This window comes from Vipera ursinii (assembly GCF_947247035.1).
Source record: "Vipera ursinii genome assembly, chromosome: 4".
In the NCBI taxonomy this organism is placed as follows: domain Eukaryota; kingdom Metazoa; phylum Chordata; class Lepidosauria; order Squamata; family Viperidae; genus Vipera; species Vipera ursinii.
In genome coordinates, this window is record NC_139514.1 from 90,170,766 (window position 1) to 90,191,077 (window position 20,312).

The 20,312-nt window shown below is 37.2% G+C and overlaps 1 protein-coding gene across 1 annotated transcript; it reads right to left on the reverse strand.

Annotated features, from left to right (window-relative positions):
• Nucleotides 1–1,169: 1,169 nt before the first annotated feature.
• UPF3A (UPF3A regulator of nonsense mediated mRNA decay) lies at nucleotides 1,170–19,796 on the reverse strand (the record flags this gene model as incomplete). The annotated part of the gene is made up of 10 exons (XM_083361762.1): nucleotides 1,170–1,367; nucleotides 4,419–4,657; nucleotides 9,437–9,594; nucleotides 10,790–10,948; nucleotides 11,040–11,095; nucleotides 15,036–15,146; nucleotides 15,247–15,345; nucleotides 16,561–16,667; nucleotides 18,487–18,593; nucleotides 19,647–19,796. The coding sequence occupies 10 exons, from the start codon at nucleotides 19,794–19,796 to the stop codon at nucleotides 1,300–1,302; spliced, it is 1,254 nt and encodes a 417-aa protein (XP_083217888.1). The 3' UTR covers nucleotides 1,170–1,299.
• Nucleotides 19,797–20,312: the final 516 nt, after the last annotated feature.

A 20,312-nucleotide genomic window follows, 5' to 3' on the forward strand; every position in this document is an offset into this window, starting at 1 on the left:
TTGAAGTCCTATAAAAAATGGTCTGAAGCTAGTGCTGAGCCTTCCTTTGCCCACATACTCCCCACTGAAAACTATTTTGCTTAAGTTGTTGCTGTTTTGTTGGTGGCTATATGAGGCTGGAAGTCAGGGAAGAAGGTCCTGAAAAAAATAAGTCTTAAACAGCCCTTTTAATCACATGAATGCTGTGCCATTATGTCCTTGCAAACTACCAGAAACCTCATCATCTTATCTGTAAACCATGATCTTATAGAAGATTAAGCACTGTCCTACAATAATGATACAAACATTGCATTTACTATAAACATGTTGATGATTCATATTAAAAGTTGTAGTTGCTGTAATTATTACATATTGGGATAAAACTATTGACAGGACAAAATCTAAGGTACTGTAATTGTCTTTCTCTCACTCACAGATATACTGTAAATATAATTAAAGTTTGTACAAGACTTTTTTGTAAGTACATACAAACGTAGGAGTGTGAAAATGTCTATGGAGACATTTGAAAAGCACCTTTGGGACTGTTAATGTAATTTGTAGAAGACAGTAAATATGCTTCAGTGAAAATGTCTGGAAATAAATATCTTAAATATTCCTTTTTTTTTAGCAGATGTAGCAATTTCTCAAAACGTTTTATACAAAACACTGAAATTTAAAATATGTTTTGAGTTACTAGAACTTCCAAACTCTACCTTCTAAAATATAGCATAATTTTCAGCAATATTGCCTCAAAAATCACTTCTCTATGTCTCAAATCAAAATCCCTTTGTGTCTTTAGGAAAACAACTCCCATTATGCAGAGATGCACATATGAATGTGTAAGAAGTTATTGATGTGTATGAAATTAATCCTAACACAAATACATATGATGACCACATATGTATCTATAGACATTTTGAAATAATGTTTTTTCTTCATATGCTGACAGCATATAGTCTCATACTTGGGGGAAAAAAGAGAATTGCTTTAATTTGATTCCAAGGGTGACAAATCCTTTCCTTTTTTAAAAAAAAAGACCACATTCTTATTTACTTTATGTGATGTTTTATGTGGTTCAGACTCCGTACAGACTTTAAAACTTTTAAAACTTATGAGGTTGCCTACTAGAATTTTCTTGGCAATGCCGGCCAAGTTCTAAGAACATTCAGTTCTCTGTAGGGCATTAAATCTTAAGGCTGAATGTTCTGTCCATTTTATTCTGCATCTTCACTCTTCTCCGAACCACCACCAGCTGAGTTGTCTGCCTCATACCTTCTGTCATAAACTTCTTGAGAAATTTTTTCAGCACAGTCATAGAACCTACTTGTAGGTCCCATATGTGTTCGAATGCGAATTCCTGGTTGGTACAGCTGCATGGCTGGGCGATCCTGTGCAGGAAAAAAAAAGAATAAAGAAAGAACGTAAAAGTTCTGATAAAACTATTTAATTGCACTGGGGATCTCAATGCAGCCTAAGTGAATGAATACAGGTGAAACTCAAAAAATTAGAATATCGTGCAAAAGTTCATTTATTTCAGTAATGCAACTTAAAAGGGGAAACTAATATATGAGATAGACTCATTACATGCAAAGCAAGATAGTTCAAGCTGTGATTTGTCACAATTGTGATGATTATGGCGTACAGCTCATGAAAACCCCAAATCCACAATCTCAGAAAATTAGAATATTGTGAAAAGGTGCAATATTCTAGGCTCAAAGTGTCCCACTCTAATCAGCTAATTAAGCCATAACACCTGCAAAGGGTTCCTGAGCCTTTAAATGGTCTCTCAGTCTGGTTCAGTAGGAATCACAATCATGGGGAAGACTGCTGACCTGACAGTTGTGCAGAAAACCATCATTAACACCCTCCATAAGGAGGGAAAGCCTCAAAAGGTAATTGCAAAAGAAGTTGGATGTTCCCAAAGTGCTGTATCAAAGCACATTAATAGAAAGTTATGTGGAAGGGAAAAGTGTGGAAGAAAAAGGTGCACAAGCAGCAGGGATGACCGCAGCCTGGAGAGGATTGTCAGGAAAAGGCCATTCAAAAGTGTTGGGGACTTTCACAAGGAGTGGACTGAGACTGGAGTCAGTGCATCAAGAGCCACCACACAGAGACGGATCCTGGACATGGGCTTCAAATGTCGTATTCCTCTTGTCAAGCTGCTCCTGAACAACAAACAACATCAGAAGCGTCTTACCTGGGCTAAAGAAAAACAGACCTGGTCTGTTTCTCAGTGGTCCAAAGTCCTCTTTTCTGATGAGAGCAACTTTTGCATCTCATTTGGAAACCAAGGACCCAGAGTCTGGAGGAAGAATGGAGAGGCACACACTGCAAGATGCTTGAAGTCCAGTGTGAAGTTTCCACAGTCTGTGTTGATTTGGGGAGCCATGTCATCTGCTGATGTTGGTCCACTGTGCTTCATTAAGTCCAGGGTCAACGCAGCCGTCTACCAGGAGATTTTGGAGCACTTCATGCTTCCTTCCGCAGACGAGCTTTATGGGGATGCTGACTTCATTTTCCAGCAGGACTTGGCACCTGCCCACACTGCCAAAAGCACCAAAACCTGGTTCAATGACCGTGGGATTACTGTACTTGATTAGCCAGCAAACTTGCCTGACCTGAACCCTATAGAGAATCTATGGGGCATTGCCAAGAGAAAGATGAGAGACATGAGACCGAACAATGCAGAAGAGCTGAAGGCCGCTATTGAAGCATCCTGGTCTTCCATAACACCTCAGCAGTGCCACAGGCTGATAGCTTCCATGCCATGCCACATTGAGGCTGTAATTGCTGCAAAAGGGGCCCAAACCAAGCACTGAGTACATATGCATGCTTATACTTTTCAGAGATCCGACATTGTTCTATTTACACTCCTTGTTTTATTGATTGCATGTAATATTCTAATTTTCTGAGATTGTGAATTTGGGGTTTTCATGAGCTGTATGCCATAATCATCACAATTATAACAAATCACGGCTTGAACTATCTTGCTTTGCATGTAATGAGTCTATCTCATATATTAGTTTCCACTTTTAAGTTGCATTACTGAAATAAATGAACTTTTGCACGATATTCTAATTTTTTGAGTTTCACCTGTATATAAAGAGATCTTTCTGTTATTACTTCATATTTAGTACGAATTAGTGTCTCTCTCTCTCGCTCTCTCTTCTTCTTCTCTCCACTGAGAGGCAAGTATTCAAGCAAACTAAAAAGATGCTGGAGAAAACAGAGCCTGAGAAAAATTGGTAAGACAAATAGCACCAAATTAACTCATGGAAAATTTTAGAGTCCCCACTCATGCTGATTAGAACAATTGCTAGTTACATTCATACAAATATGGATATAATAATATTCAAAAAAGAGACAATAGTTTCTGGCATAAAGAGTTAATATTTTTAAGCTAATATTTTCAAGCTAATAATATTGGTCTGTCTAGCTAGCTAATAAGCAAGGAGATTGGGATATAAGAGTGCTACAGAAATGATCACCTTGTAGCCTTTTGCTCAGTACTTAACAGTCTTCATAATGGAATGGCAGAGAAAAATGACAACTCAGATGTAATCCTAGAACCAATGGTGTAAGATTAATCCACAATTTAAAACACACTTACTTGTGTTGGGAATGTACTTCTTGGGAATCTGATTTGCTTTTCAAAAAACATGTTTAAAGCAAAGCTTCACATTCCTGATAAATTGACTTTTTATAATCAGGTTGCAACTGACAAAGGTTGCATAATCCATAATGGATAGTACTGCCGTTGCTGCTACATCATCAGGATAAGGCATTCTTTTTGCTACAGCTGCATATAGCCAAAGAATAAAGTGCCATATCAGAAAATACCGATGTTCTAAAAACAGAAGTATCAACAATAAGGCTCTTACAGAGTAAGTGTTCTTTTAAAACATTTCCGAAAAATAAATCTCGTGCCTTTTTTAAAAAAAGATAATTTGCCCTGGCACTCATGTAAATTTGCTTTGTGCTCTTTGTTATTCACCAGGACCAGTGTTATTAGACTACTGTGGCTAATAGGCTTTTTAGAAATAGCATATTAGAATATAAGGTCAGGATTTTTTGAAGTGGATAAGGTCCTGATAAGTTCTCATTAAGAGAATAGACAATTGTGTAAAGCAGGTGAATATATTTTTTATTTTAGGAAGAAAAAACATCATAAGAAAAAGGTTTTGTAATAATTTTATTTCAAATGGGGCTCGTAAATAAGCAGCAAGGGTTTCTTAACTGCTTTGGTTTATAAAATGTGGATTTTTTTTCATGTTATTTCAACATAGTTGTTAAAAAGTTTCATGCTAAGATGTCAAAAGCAAATCATCTGTGCCCCTGATGTAATTTTACTAATGAAAGATTATCCTAAATGAATAAAAGAACCTTATTTCTTATGCGCTCCTTTTTGGATGCCATGTCATCACACTTGTCCTCTTTACCCAGTTTGTCTACTGTGTCCACAGTGAAGCTGTAGTTGTAGTTCACTTTCTTTCCTCGGTCTTGGCTGTACCCTTTCTCCCACTTCGGCTCATCTTCGTTCCGTCTCACATATTTGTCAAATTCATAGTGAGTTCTGTGCTTTCGGCCATCTTCCAACCGATACCTTTGTCTCTCAGGTTCTTTTTCACGAAATCTTCTCTCTGAATCTCTTTGTTCTTTATCACTATCATTTTGTGATCTGTGTTTTAAAGGTGAGTAAACGTGAACAATTAATCAAGTGAACGTAAATTTGGTTATATTATTATTAGAGATGACACAAAAGGAGAAGTTATTGGCTGGAGATGGCTGGTGCAATAACAGAGAAGGCACCACCACCTTTCCACTCCAAACCTGTGCTGTTTTCTTTTAGTTTGCTACATATTTTTTGTAATTTTAAACTCTTTTTATGTTTATAATTATTTTTATAGTCATATGTTTTATTATGTGGGCTGCTCAAAGACACCTTGAACCCCAAGATGAGTGGCATATGAATTTAATAAATAATAATAAAAGGAGGCTTACCTGGGTTTAATTTTATATTTTGCATCCAGTTGAAAAAGAAAATTATAAAAAAGAAAGATGTATAATGTAAATGCTCGTTCCAGAATTTCAGCATTTGGTTAAATCTTTTCTTTGTAATACTTTTTTATTTTTCTTTCTAATCCTCTAATATTAAAAGCTATGGAACTTACATAGAAAAAGCAAAAGAAATTGTGGTAGTCTAATAGGTAATATACAAAAATTCCGATGATCAAGCAATATTTTTCCTAGAGCCATTCTGTTGTTGTTAGTTACGAAGTTGTGTCCGACCCATCGCGACTCTATGGACAACGTTCCTCCAGGCCTTCCTGTCCTCTACCATCTTCTGGAGTCCATTTAAGCTCACACCTACTGCTTCAGTGACTCCATCCAGCCACCTCATTCTCTGTCGTCTCCTTCTTCTATTGCCCTCCATCTTTCCCAGGATTAGGCTCTTCTCCAGTGAGTCCTTCCTTCTCATTAGGTGGCCAAAGTATTTGAGTTTTAACTTCAGGATCTGGCCTTCTAAAGAGCAGTCAGGGTTGATCTCCTCTAGGACTGACCGGTTTGATCGCCTTGCAGTCCAAGGGACTCGCAGGAGTCTTCTCCAGCACCATAGTTCAAAGGCTTCAATTCTTTGGCGCTCAGCCTTTCTTATGGTCCAGCTTTCACTGCCATACATTGCAACTGGGAAGACCATAGCCTTGACTATATGCACTTTTGTTGACAGGGTGATGTCTCTGCTTTTTAGTGTGCTGTCTAGATTTGCCATGGCTTTCCTCCCCAGGAGCAAGCGTCTTTTAATTTCTTGGCTACAGTCCCCATCTGCAGTGATCTTGGAGCCCAGGAAAATAAAATCTGTCACTACCTCCATTTCTTCCCCATCTATTTGCCAGGAATTGAGAGGGCCGGATGCCATGATCTTGGTTTTCTTTATGTTTAGTTTCAACCCAAGTTTTGCACTCTCCTTCTTCACTCGCAACAAGAGGCTCTTTAGTTCTTCTTCACTTTCTGCCATTAGAGTGGTATCATCTGCATATCTTAGGTTGTTGATGTTTCTTCCGGCAATCTTAATTCCAACTTTTGATTCATCTAGCCCTGCCTTTCTCATGATGTGCTCTGCATATAAGTTAAATAGGCAAGGTGACAGTATACAGCCTTGCCGGACTCCTTTCCCAATTTTGAACCAATCAGTGGTTCCGTGTCCAGTTCTCACTGTTGCTTCTTGGCCCGCATATAGGTTTCTCAAGAGACAAATAAGATGGTCTGGTACACCCATCTCTTTAAGGACTTGCCACAGTTTGTTATGATCCACACAATCAAAGGCTTTAGCATAGTCAATGAAGTAAACAGGAAATAGTAAATACTAAATATTTTTAGTAAATAGTGAGCACTATTCTGATTCAATAAGCCTAATAATGATTCTGGAGAACCCAAATCTTACTTTCTAACTTCATTTATGCCTAATTAAGATAATGTCCCACTATAAACTATCAGTGAAAGGGACAATTTACTGAATCAGATAGTAAGGGGACTAAGGAATCGTATATAACTGGCTATTTGAAAGGGTAAACTAATTAATCTAGATTTTTTTTAAAAAAAGCAAGTCAATGAATAAAATATATCTAAATAATCATATTCTTATAATAGAATGTATAAATATATTTTAAACTGAAGAAGCTAGTTAAATAGTTTTGAGATAGAGAGATGAAAGATAATACATTGCTACATTTATTTCTTTTTCTTAAGAAGACTGGTTTTACTTAAAAGAGGTTAAGATTTGGCATTTTCATTACAGAATTCTAATAACATTAGATATTTCCTCAATAGCTGTACTTTTATATCAGTGAAAAATGAGTTCTTTCAACATTAATTAAAATATGTACGGAAAATGCCATTCTTGGTTCTATAAAACTGGATATTTCCTCCATGCTTCCTATTATTTTATTTTATTTTTATTTTTAATTCCATTTGTATCCCGACCTTCTCCGAAGACTCAGGGCGGCTTACAAGCTTAGCAGTAGCCTTCATTCTATGTATATGCCTGCTTATTAGGGCTTTCGCCCCCCCCAGGCGGCATTATTACAAAGTCAGCTTATTGCCCCCAACAATCTGGATCCTCATTTTACCTACCTCGGAAGGATGGAAGGCTGAGTCAACCTTGAGCCTGGTGGGATGTGAACCTGCGCTAATTATTAAGTAATTAGAAGAAAAATTGGTAGAAACTTAACCAAAGGTGGCCTTTCTACTGTACACTTTTCCCAAAAGGTTTCCACAATTTTGGCCACTACTGTAATACAGCCATGGACAAAACAGCCAGCACATATTAGACGCAGCCATGTGTTTCCATGTTTAGAAATGAGACAAAATGCAAACCAGCCTACCATGGTGCATACAGACCAATGTGGCCTATGTTTGATTACAAATAGGAGAAAATCTACATTCCAGATGCACCAGATGGCTGTAAAGGATTGGAAGTTTCTTAAAAGAAAGCAGCTACGTACTAGTTTGGACAAATAGAACAGGACATAATAAGAAGCTGCAGAAATAATGAACATGCAGCCTCTAAGCTACATATATCCACTTATACTTCTATGTGTTATAGAAGGAGGAGGCAATCTTTTTGCTACCAAGAGCTGCATGCATCTATGAGTTGCATATTGGAGCCATATTCTAACAAAAGACATAGCAAGAGTAAACAATGGGCAAGGCTTGGTTTCTCACAAATGCAGAGCCTTCTTCACTGTTTATCATACACATACTTATTCTTCTCCCTTATCTGTACTCTTAATTTCCCGGAAATATTGCTAAACAAACAAACAAAAACATTTTGCTCTCTCACTTTCCCAAGATTGCCAAAATAGAATGAATGCTATATTTCTGTACTTCAGTACAGCAGAATACAGTTTCTGCTTCATGCCTATGCAAAAATTTGAATGAGAGGGGAAATGTGCTGGAAGAAAAAAAATTCAAGAGATTAAATGCAGATCATGAATTTTAGTGTCTACAAGTGTCTTACAGCAATCAGACCAATGCCTGTGAGATGAGTTATATAATAATAATAAAGTTGGAAGATGCCTTGGAGGTCTTCTACTCTAACCCTCTGCTCAGACAGGAAACCCTACCATTTCAGACAAATGGCTGTCCAATCTCTTCTTAAAAACCTCCAGTGTTGGAGCATTCACAGCTTCTGGAGGCAGGTTGTTCCACTGATTAATTGTTCTAACTGTCAGGAAGTTTCTCCTTAGATCTACCGGTAGGTTGCTTCTCTCTTTGGTCAGCTTCCATCTGTTGCTTCTTTTTTTTTTAATCCCATTTATATCCCGCCCTTCTCTGAAGACTCAGGGCGGCTTACAATCTAAGCACAAATCAATGTGCTTAGCAATAGCCTTCATTCTATGTATATGCCTGCTTATTAGGGCTTTCAGCCCCCCCCCCCAAGTGGCATTATTACAAAGTCAGCTTATTGCCCCCAACAATCTGGGTCCTCATTTTACCTGCCTCGGAAGGATGGAAGGCTGAGTCAACCTTGTCTTGCCTTCAGGTGCTTTGCAGAATAACTTGACTCCCTCTTTGTGGCAACCCCTGAGATTTTGGAACACTGCTATCATGTCACTCCTTGTCCTTCTGTTCATTAAACTAGACATACCCAACTCCAGCAACTGTTCCTTATATGTTTTAGCCTCCAGCCCCAAATCATCTTTGTTGTTCTCTGTATTCTTACCAAGGCATTGTAAAGTGGTATCAACACTTCACATGATCTTGATTCTATCCCTCTGTTAATGCAGCCTAGCACCGTATTGGCTTTTTTGGCAGCTGCAGCACACTGCTGGCTCATATTTAAGTGATTGTCCACTAGGACTCCAAGATCCCTCTCACAGTTACTACTATTGAGCAAGGTACCACCTATACTATACCTGTACATTTGGTTTTTCTTGCCTAAATGTAGAACCTTACTTTTTTCACCACTGAATTTCATTTCAGTCAACTAAGTTTATTTTAAAAAATTATACTTCATGCTTTAGCTGAAAATTCCCAGTACAGTTTACAGATCAATAAAAATATTTCTGCCTTCAAGTTTACAGTCTAAAATAAATGATAAGAAAAAAAATAAAACACTGAAATGAGAAAAGGGAACAAATGTTCAGGCACAACTTTTAATTTTGTAAAGATCTTAGTACCTCTCATCATCCATCCACCCATCCTCCATCCTTTCTCTTTCTCTCTCTCTCTCTCTCTCTCTCTCCCTCTTTTTTTCTCTGATATAGTCTCTAGGCCAGGAAAATAAAAGTTAGCTTATCATTGCCACTCACCACACAGCTCCAGCAAAATGATTTACTGTAGGAATTAAATTAATTTATTATTGCTCTGTAATATTAAAAATTTAATTCCACAGGTTTAAAAGAATTAACAAGATCTCAAAGCAATAATCAAAAGTGCCCAATAAAGAAATACTCACTTTTCCTTAAGTTCCTTTAGAGAAACTTCCAATGGCTTGGATTTTAAACTCCCATGTCCTGGTGATTTCTCCCATTTGTTGTCTTCAATATCACATTTTTCTTTTTCTCTGTGCTTTTCTGTAATCTGTTCATCCCCCTTTTCAGGTTTCTTAAGAAGCTAAGGAATATTTTAATATATATGTAGTTATTATAATATTTATCAAGTAGGTACCAAGGCAGTGAACAATAACTGAAATGAGGAATGGGGGAGAGAATTGAGGGTACTTTTTTATTTGAGTGTTTTTACTGATCTTTTTCATGTGTTTCTTATAAACACACGTAAAACTGAGTTTTATCAATTGCTTTTGGTGAAATTAGTTCTTTGTTATGTCGTCACTATTTAGTATTTTTTGCCAAATAGTCTCCTGGACCCCCATACATACAAGGAAAACAGCTCCAGGTCAGATTTAAGTAACTATTAATTCAATTGTTCCTCATTATTCCCTCTGATAGCCAATTCCATAGATTTCTGGAAACAATGGATTTAAATTGGTTAAATTAAGATTCATCTGTATCTCACTGCCAAGCTCATCCAATTCTACAGTTTGTTCTCTAGTACACATTTTATTTATGTTAACAATATCTTGAATGCGAGGATAAATGACTTTTTAAAAGTCAATGTAATGTTCCAGTTGCCACTTTTCTACCACTGTCACCTGAAATGGCTCTAATGAAGCATTTGAGATGAAGGAAAAGCAAAGTTGGAAACTTTTTTCTGATGAAGTCCCTTAAATTAATTTATCTTAGAATGTAGCTCTGTCTTGAATAATGGGACTCTTCTCCTATAAAACTCATTCAGAAGGAGGAGACAGGAGTAGACAAGAGAGATTGTAAGAATGCACTGAAATAAGGTCATCTTACAAGCTAAACCAGCCCTATGATACTTGCTATTTCAGATCCTACTGAATTCTCAACACACCATTAGGATTTGTAGAACGTTAACAGTATATTAATGACATAGATAATAACAAATAACATAAATCAAGTGTACTATACAAACGAATCAGAGGTGCCAAGTTTCCTATGAATAATTTGTACATCTGTCTGTGTAATGAAGGAAATGGTTTCCCCTTCACAATTACCTTGCATATGGAGGAAATAACTTGAATTTTTAAAGATAAATGTTATTTATGGTCCTCCATGACAAAACTTACACATCACTTTTTTTTTTGTGAGGGAAATATTGTATAAATTAATTTATCATTTTAAAAAATGTTTCACAAAAACATGAATTAATCTAATATACTGCAAGCTTAGTATCATTAAAAGCACTGAAAACATACTGAAAAATATATTTTTGTTTTCTGCATTACCTTGATTCTTATTTCTTTTTCAGCAATTTTCTTTTGTTTCTCAGCTTCTTTTCTTTTGCGTCTTTCTTCCTCCCTGCGTTTCCGTTTCTCATCTTCTCTTAGCCGTTTTTTTTCTGATTCTCTTCTCCTTCTTTCTTCCCTTTTCTCTTCTCGAATTCTCTGAAATATTGGTAAAGGTTACGTTGATTTATATTACTATTACAAAAAACTGAAGTCAATATTTAAGCTATAGTCCAAAATACTAACATACCTGTTTTTCTAATTTTCTATTTTTAATATATTCCAAAAGTGGGGTGGTTCTTCTAGCTAAAACACAAAAAATGTGATGTAGTATATTCCATTCCTAAAATAAGCATGTTTTATAATATTTGTTAACATTTAAGCTTTAACAAGATAATTAATAAGAGGTAATTAATATTTCATTTGGTCTATGGGTTATTAAAGAAACATTTGTCTGTATTCCCATTTATCATATTGCTAATGAGTCTAAAAATCAATAAAGTAAGCCTCATAGTTGCAACACCAATATAGAAGTCTTAATAATAAGTTTTATTTTTTCCAACAAGTACTTTTCCTTGTATTTTCAATAATTTGAGTCCAAAGAACATTTATTTCACTTTTGATCTGATGGATGAGAATTTTTTATAGCTTATACCTCTTTTATTTATGTTTAAATTATTGAAGTACATATTTGTACAAAATGTATATTTCAAATTTCTGTAATGCCATAGCTACTGATAGCTATTAATAACATTAACAGTTAACTGCTGAGTACAATATAGAAAATATTAACTTGTCTATGCTGCTTTTTTATTTCAATGGGAAAAATAAGGAAGAAATCTTTGGTAGACTTATAATAATCATATGCAGCCATGGAGAAAAGTGGAAATTATTTTTATTTCAGTTCATTATAGTTTTATATATTAGTGAGGACAAAGTTCCATTTCAAAGATAAGACATCACAAAAGGATAGCTATTAATAGTACCTATCTTAATATCTAAATGTCATTAACATGACTGCTTTTTAGAGATTTCAGGTTAAAACAATAATCTATATTTTTTAACTCTTTCCTAAAAGCTCAATGTGCTACATGTACTTTAACATAAAACATATTATTAACCAGGTAATTTTAAAATATTATAACCCAGGTAGATTGCGGTCACAAGCAGTTTTGACAGTAATTGCAAATGTTGGGGAGGGTTGGATTGCACATGCAGAACATGATCAATGCCAGAACCTGCTTCTGCTTTGTTTGGGCAGTCACTTATCTAAAACAGTAGCACAATCCAATGGTTTCCAATTGGCTTCCTGCCTCCACTCTGCCTCCAACAGCTAGTGTTTGCTCATCTCTGCATCTTATTCACAATCTTCCCCTTCAGTGAGTGTTAATGTAAAGTTAGAGGGACACATGGCATTGAATTTCCATATTTAGTTCACTATTTGTAAATAAGACTCTCAATAGGACTTTGCTCAAGGCCAATATATCCACAATGAGTGGTCTACATGCATCCATCAGCATTTGTTGGCTGTACCATTAGAGTGGCGATAAATATCAGACCTCAGGTGTAAATAATGTGAGAGTAAGGAACAATTTTAAAAGAGCTGATGACTCAAGGATAAAAGGAATCTTAGCCATTTTTGTTTTGGGGAATGAAAAATCAATAATCTATACAGTAGAGTGACAGTTCTATACCTTTTGCAAAGTACTTCATATCCTCCATGCAATGTACGGAGAAAGCCAGCTTTGAAGCAAGTCATTGCTGAGATTTCAATGATAGCTTGCACACGCAATCACACAGATTTTGCTCATCTAAAACTGGATTCCAGCTTTGCATGGAGAATCCATTTAGCTGGCACATCCATAGCTAGATTACTGATTCTAGATGAGAATTTGCTCCCACTCTGCCTGTCAGCTTGTTAAAGCAACATGGAGAGAAAAGAACAAAGTTTCCAGCTTTAGGTGCAGAATTTGCACAGCATGTGCACCCAAAGCTGGATCTCTATTAAAATATACTCCCACTCTATCTAGACAAGTTGGCAACAAGTTCATATTATTCTATAGTAATTGCTATAAAGAGATTAATCACAATAAAAATAATTACCATAAAAATAAAAGTGATACAAGAACTGAGGTTGGCAATCAAAAAAACCCAAAACCCTCAGAGTTGAGGAATTATGTAAATTTAAGTAAGCTCATCTTTCCATTTAAAATTATTTTTAAAAATGTCAATGCTTTATTGTATAGCAACAATGAAAATTATTATTTTATAAAGTTGCCATGTTTATGGTTTTATTTGATATATAGATTAAAATTTAATTGTTAAAAGTGGTAGATGTATTTCTTGTCCACTTCTAGGCAAAATGAAATCATTCATTTATTTCATAAAAATGGGAGAAGGATGTCAGATAAATTAAATTATTATTTTAAGGGGTCATGGCAAGTAATGTTAGGGAAACTTCATATAATCTAGCTAGCTTTTTCCTAAAAATATGAAAAGTTTAAAAAATGCTAAAATTAGTACTGAATGATTAATAATTCCTTGCCTTAGCAATTCAATGGTGAAAAAAGTAAGGTTCTACATTTAGGCAAGAAAAACCAAATGCACAGGTTTAGTATAGGTCAGGGGTGTCAAACTCTCAATGTCATGTGACGTGTCACAACATATCGTGACTTTTTTTTCCATTGCCGGCAATGGGGTGGGCATGGTTTTGGCATGACGCATCCGGCCCGTGGGCCAGCAGTTTGATACCCCTGGTATAAGTGGTTCCTTGCTCAATAGTAGTAACTGTGAGAGGGATTTCAGAGTCCTAGTGGACAATAACTTCAATATGAGCCAGCAGTGTGCTGCAGCTGCCAAAAAAGCCAACAGAGTGCTAGGCTGCATTAACAGAGGGATAGAATCAAGATCACGTGAAGTGTTGATACCACTTTACAATGCCTTGGTAAGGCCACACTTGGAATACTGCATCCAATTTCGTTCACCACGATGTAAAAAAGTTGTTGAGACTCTAGATCACAGTTCTGCAACCCACAGCTCCGGAGCCGCATGCGGCTCTTTCAGCCATCTCCTGCGGCTCCCAGTCCTCTGCCATGTGCAGTCCCCCCCAAAAAAAGTGGGACTAAAAAATTTCGACCAATCAATTCAAATATGCAGGGTAGGTGAATATCTCGCCTTGGCTCCACTGTTCAAACCCTGTTCTGCGCATGCGCGCATGTACGCGCATGCACACACATTTTTTTGCGGCTCCCAGTTTTTCCTTTTGTGAGGGAACTGGTTCCGAGTGGCTCTTTCACTGTTTCAGGTTGCTGATCCCTGCTCTAGAAAGAGTACATAGAAGAGCAACAAAGATGATTAGGGGACAGGAGGCTAAAACATATAAGGAACGGTTGCTGGAATTGGGTATGTGTAGTTTAATGAAGAGAAGGGTGAGGGGTGACATGATAGCAGTGTTCCAATATCTCAGGGGTTGCCACAAAGAGCAAGTCAAGTTATTCTTCAAAGCACCTGAAGGCAAGGCAACCTAGAACTAAGGAGAAACCTCCTGACAGTTAGAACAAGGAACAAACTGCCTCCTGCTCCAACACTGGAGGTTTTTAAGAAGAGATTGGACAGCCATTTGTCTGAAATGTTATAGGGTTTTCTGCCTGAGCAGGGGTTGGACTAGATGACCTCCAAGGTTCCTTCCAACTTTATTATTATTATTATATTTGTGAATTGTATGTGGACATTATTGTCCAAAGGCTATTTTTACTTTTTTCCCCTAACTTATTTTAATTATGGGTTAACTTCATGTTAATATCTTTTTTATGAATCTTAACATTTATACAAAAAAGGAAGATTGCACCGAAATACCACAATGTAATTGTGCTAGTAATTTATTTTAGGAAAACAATAAAGCATGCAATAACAAAGCTCATTGGAAAAAATACTACTTAATTGATGGCATTTATTCAAATATCAAAAACACAATTACAGTGGCCTCTGAATCCCCAATTCATAAAAATTGTGTGTATTTAAGTGTATCGCTATTAGATTCATTCAGGATTTAAATACTATTTAATATATTTCCCAGACTAGCCATAAAATATTTATATGGATAGTTCCCCAAATTCATCAATATGTTCTCTGCACGTAGTGTAATGTCCTTTAGAAAAGCTGCCATGATCGATCATAAGGTAAAAGCATGAACACCTAATCAGAAGAGCTTTTAATTACTGAATGGAAAAAAATCAGCTTAACAAACCAATGAGTTCTCTTGTTTTTGCCTCAATTTCTCCCAGAAGCGTTTCAGGGTTGGCACATATTTTTTCTTCTTCAGCGCAATAACTTTCTAAAAATTTTCTATATTCTGGATCTGTGAAAAATATAGAAAACAAAGTATTGCAAAAGAAGTTTATCTTAAATTACAGTAAGTAAGTTGGGAAACTGTTTCTACCATCAACAACCAAATGTACCATCTTCTATGCTTCCAGATTTTGCATCTTTCTTCTTTAGTTTCTTTTTAGAAATCTTTTGGAATGGTGCAAATTCAACCACAGCAGGATATTCCAAACCTTTAAAAATTCACAAAGGAACAGAATTATAAAGGATAATTAATTTTAAAACTGAAATTCTTTTGAGAACAAATGTCAGAATCAAAATGGTTTATCCTATTTTTTCTGACCCAAGCTTATTACACATAACATCAAACCAGAAAAGGAAATCAGTACACAAGAGCAAACTTCCATGCATCCACCAGATTTACAGTAACTGATCACGTCAGGATCTCCTTCATATTGCTTGAAAGAAGTTTTCTTCAAGTCAAGCTTTATTCCAATGACATCCAGGAAGGTCCTTTTTTTAAGCAGCTGAATGGGAATAGTTTGTCATTACCCTTTTCTGAAGTGATTTTTCTATTGTGGAATTTAGATTAGACCTCTGGTAGTCCTGGTAGTCTCCCCTCAAAGTACAAAGCAATCTTTGTAGCAGTCCACCACAAAGGAACTAACTTTTATGTAAGATATATACTGTATGTTCTAGTTCACTTGACCTCACTTTCAATCATACAGCCAAAGCTTTAAGTATTGGAAAAGAATGCAACAAAACCCCCCAAAAACATTTAAATAGAATTTTGCTTTCAAGAATTCAGTGGATAGTTATCAGTGAGATCTACTGTGGATCCACAGGTCCAATCTGTGCTTCTATACTTGTACTACAGGTATTTTTTGACTTATAGTTCATTTAGTGACCGTTTGAAGTTACAACAGCACTGAAAAAAAGTGACTTATGACCATTTTTCACACTCTTGCAGCATCCCCATGGTCATTCGGATTTACATTCAGATGCCTGACAACTGGTTCATATTTATGATGGTTACAGTGTCCTAGGGTAATGCAATCCCCTTTTGCAACCTTCTAACAAAGTCAATGGGGAAGCCAGATTAGTAACAACCTGTTACTAATTTAACAATGTACCTAACAAATGTGGTAAGAAAAGTCGTAAAATGGGGCAAAACACACAACAAATTTTTCACTTAGCAAGATAAATTTGGGGCTCTATTGTAGTTGTAAGCTGAGGACTACCTGTACAATCAAACATCCTATGGGTTTTGGAGGTTACATAGGTAGGAATTGTCTGAAGCTCTTAGTATAGCATTCAAAAATATGAAGTATTACATTATGATTGAAATTTTTGAGGAAGCACAAACCTCAGTGTTTCTTTAGCTCCATGCAACTTTTTATAACTCCAAAAATTTTTATGGATTCTTGCCACAGTAATTTTTCAGTTACCTTTATTGTCAATGAAGACATAGCCATCAAAGCGATCTCTAAAAAGAAGGATGTCATCGGGATTTCTAAAATTAATATATGCTCTTGAGTAGAGGTGGGGGAAAAGACTGCAACACAAGAGTGAATTTCAGTTACTTGTATGCAACTTTTAAAAGGAAAATTATAAAAATATATGTCTCAAAGAAAGCAACAATTATATTTATATATTTAAAGAAAATTCAGGCCATCAGAAATGCTATGGCTAATGAATTCTTAATAATCATTAACCTCTGTACAAGTGTGCTATTATTCAGCCAACTTAGTTTTTGTGGACTTTACCTTCAAGGTTTGAAAGCCACTATTCCTATTTTGGCTGCAAGTAAATTGAACAAAAAACAATGGAGGCAGGTTAGATCAAGCGGCCTTCCATTAAAAGAGAAGAGATTCTGAGCAATAATCAAGTGATGAAAACTAAAACTTCTTTTTGGTACTAGTTTCCAATGAACTCCACAGTTTCCTAGTAACATCTTATACTAAGGAGTGATTTTTTATTAATAGATTGCAACTGCTTGAGTTTGTACAACATACTAAATCATGACTCATGTGCTAAAGCCATAATGGCAGGTTTTGTACAATACTGTATGCCAAAATAATGAAACCATACTAAGGCCTACTACTACCGTACTCTGTAAACACAGGTATACAATAGTGTTGGGGGCAATAAGCTGACTTTGTAATAATGCCGCTTGGGGTGTGTGTGAAAGCCCTAACAAGCAGGCATATACATAGAATGAAGGCTACTGCTAAGCTTGTAAGCCGCCCTGAGTCTTCGGAGAAGGGCGGGATATAAATGGAATTAAAATAAAATAAAATAAATAAATAAAATAAATATGCTATAACGAGCAAACAACTTAAGATTTTATATCAGGACAGAATTTTTGCCTTTTCCCTTTCCTTTTGATGCCTTTTACAATCTTGCACACTTTAATGCTCTTATGGTAACATAGAGAAAAAATATACATTTGCACTAACAATCATGGTCCTCATGATGACAGAATCAAACAACCAGAATGCTGTAAGCTGAAGATTTGTGCTATTTCATATTATGAAGGTTTCTCTAAACTGGGAATGTTTCAATTGCTTTTTGAGGAACACATCACATCATAGAACAATGATCCATTAAAAATCCAGATTAAAAAATTTACATTCCAGTCTCTGAAATGGCTATAAATAGCCTGATAGTCTCATTAGAGGAGGAAGTAGTAATATATGATGTGATTTAGTTTTATTTAGTTGCAACTCTTCACATAAGAAGATGATATATATGGGAACTAGTTTGATCTAGTAGCTAAAGCAAAAGCATAGAAATCAAGGGACTGTGAATTCTAGTGCCACCTTAGCCATGAAAGCCAGCTGGGTGACCTTGGGCCAGTCACTCACCTCATAGGGTTGTTGTTGTAGGGAAAATAGGACGAGGAAGGTATGTTGGATATGTTTGTTGCCTTGAGTTATTTGTAAAAATAATTAAGGTGGGATAAAAACAAACACATACATACATACATGAATAAATAAAATTCTCAGAAGATCCACTCAACCTCGCTATATGGTCAAATGTTGTCCATTCTTAAACTATTTTTACTTAAATACATTAGAAATACATTTTAATGTCTTAAATATGCATGAGAGAATATTCCTAACACATCCAAATCCTACATGATTTCTGCTCCCTGCTGTGAAGCTCCCCAAATCAATTTGATTGAGTTTTAGTGCTATGATTACAGCAGCACATTCTGTATAAAATGTGTCATTAAATGTGTCATTAGTGAACAGTAATTTTTATACATACTTTGTATTAGAAACATTTTAGTTTAAAATGCATCCTATTGATGTTAATAGTAACAGACAAACTTGAAATAAACAATTATCTTGGTTTATACAAATACTCACCTGGGATCAGAGGAACAAAATTCAAAATAATCATGAGCTGGAAGTGGATGGAGTTGTTCTTCTAGCTGCTCTTTAGTAAAGTTAGGAGGAAGCCGGCGTATAACTACCTGCAAAATAATACAGGTAAAACTGTGAGCATACAAGTTTTACTCACGCCACTACACTCAAAACAAGCTTACAGTTGCTAATCTGAATTTTTGAAAAATACACTTCCCATTAGAAATACTCCTATATTATATAATATTCTTGAGAAGCACAATGCTGTCTCCGTCTCATTACAACTTTGGGCCCTGGTGTTGTCTCTCAGCGTCCCTCATTCCTGACCATTCTGTCTTGAAGTGAGTGGCACTGCATTAATCCCACTTGACTGGCCACCTCTTTTCCCATCTTAGCCTCCCTATGGTACATGAGGCAAAGGACAAGGATGATGATCACGATGGCTGTACTAGTTTATTTATTTATTTATTTAGATTTATATACCGCCCTTTTCCGAAGGACTCAGGGCGGTTTACAGGGCATTTAAAAGAAAGTCAATACAAACGTTAAAACAAATTAAAAAAGATTAAATAGAACTCTGAGAAAATTAAAACCCAGTTAAAATTAAAATTAAAAAATTCTCAGCCTGGGCCAGAGAGCTCGAAGAGCCAGATCTTCAGGTCCCGGCGGAATGAACAGAGGTTGGGGGCAGTCTTAAGCTCCGCAGGCAGCTGGTTCCACAGGGCAGACGCGCCCACTGAGAAGGCCCTAGCCCTGGGTGTTACCTGCCAGCACCCTGAGGAGACCCTCCCTGTGGGAGCGCACTGGACGAAGGGAACTTGATGCTGGAACTAGTTGCTTCTGTCCTGATGAGGATTTGAAAGGAGGGTCCTACTTGCTCCAGGGCAGACAAAGCAGACCGTTTTTCTGGCCAGGAGGGGGCCGGACTCAGGCTAGAGAACCGGAGCCCAACTGCACCTTTCAGCATCGCTCCGTCCTCTCCGCAAGTCCCTGGCGCGGTCTCCTGTACTCCCCCACCTTCCCCGCTTTGTCCCTCGCCAAGGCCCCTTTGTGCTCCAGGTGCGGTAGCTCCTCCCAGTCTCCCCCCCCCCGTCGTTCTTTCCTCGAGCACGCTGTCCTTGGTGCTGGAGGGCAGCCCTTCCCTTTGCCGGCCGGCGTCTCACTTTACTCAGCGTCGCTCTTTTCTCTTCCCGTTGTTGCTTGCCCGGCGGCAGCGCCAGGTTGGAAGGCGGCGGCGGCGGCGGCGGCCCCGGGGAGGAGGACGGCGTCTCTGACACACGACGCGGGGATTCTCGCTGATGTGCAGCCTCCATGGCTGTATGACAGAGCCTTGTGATCCTTAGCCCGACGGTTACTCCGCCTCTTTAAAGCTTCAGCCCAGCTTCCTTTCACCCGCTTTCAACCGCCGACCTTTGCCGGGAAACATCGCGAGAGCGGCCCCCGTGCCCAAGAGGGTCTCGCGAGAGCTAGGGGATCGGGCAAGGGGTTGGGGTTGCTAAGGGATGGCCCGTACCAAGGCTCTCGTTCAGAAAATCGGCATCTCGGCTGTGCTGCACCGGTCGTCTTTCATGGCTGCGAAATTGGCCCAATTAGTTCTAAGCGCCTGATAACCCATCATGTACTCATAGTTCATGGCACCATCCATATTTCTATTTATAGTCTCTTCTCGATTTGTAACCCCTATTGGAGAAATTGAGATAATGGTGCTTTTTTGGTTGTCTCCCTCCCTTCCGCCTCCATCTCTGAGTTTTCAGGATGTATGCACGTTTGATCAGTATAAGAATCAAAAAATAATGTAATGCAAACTCACCTGTTCCATCCCATTTTTT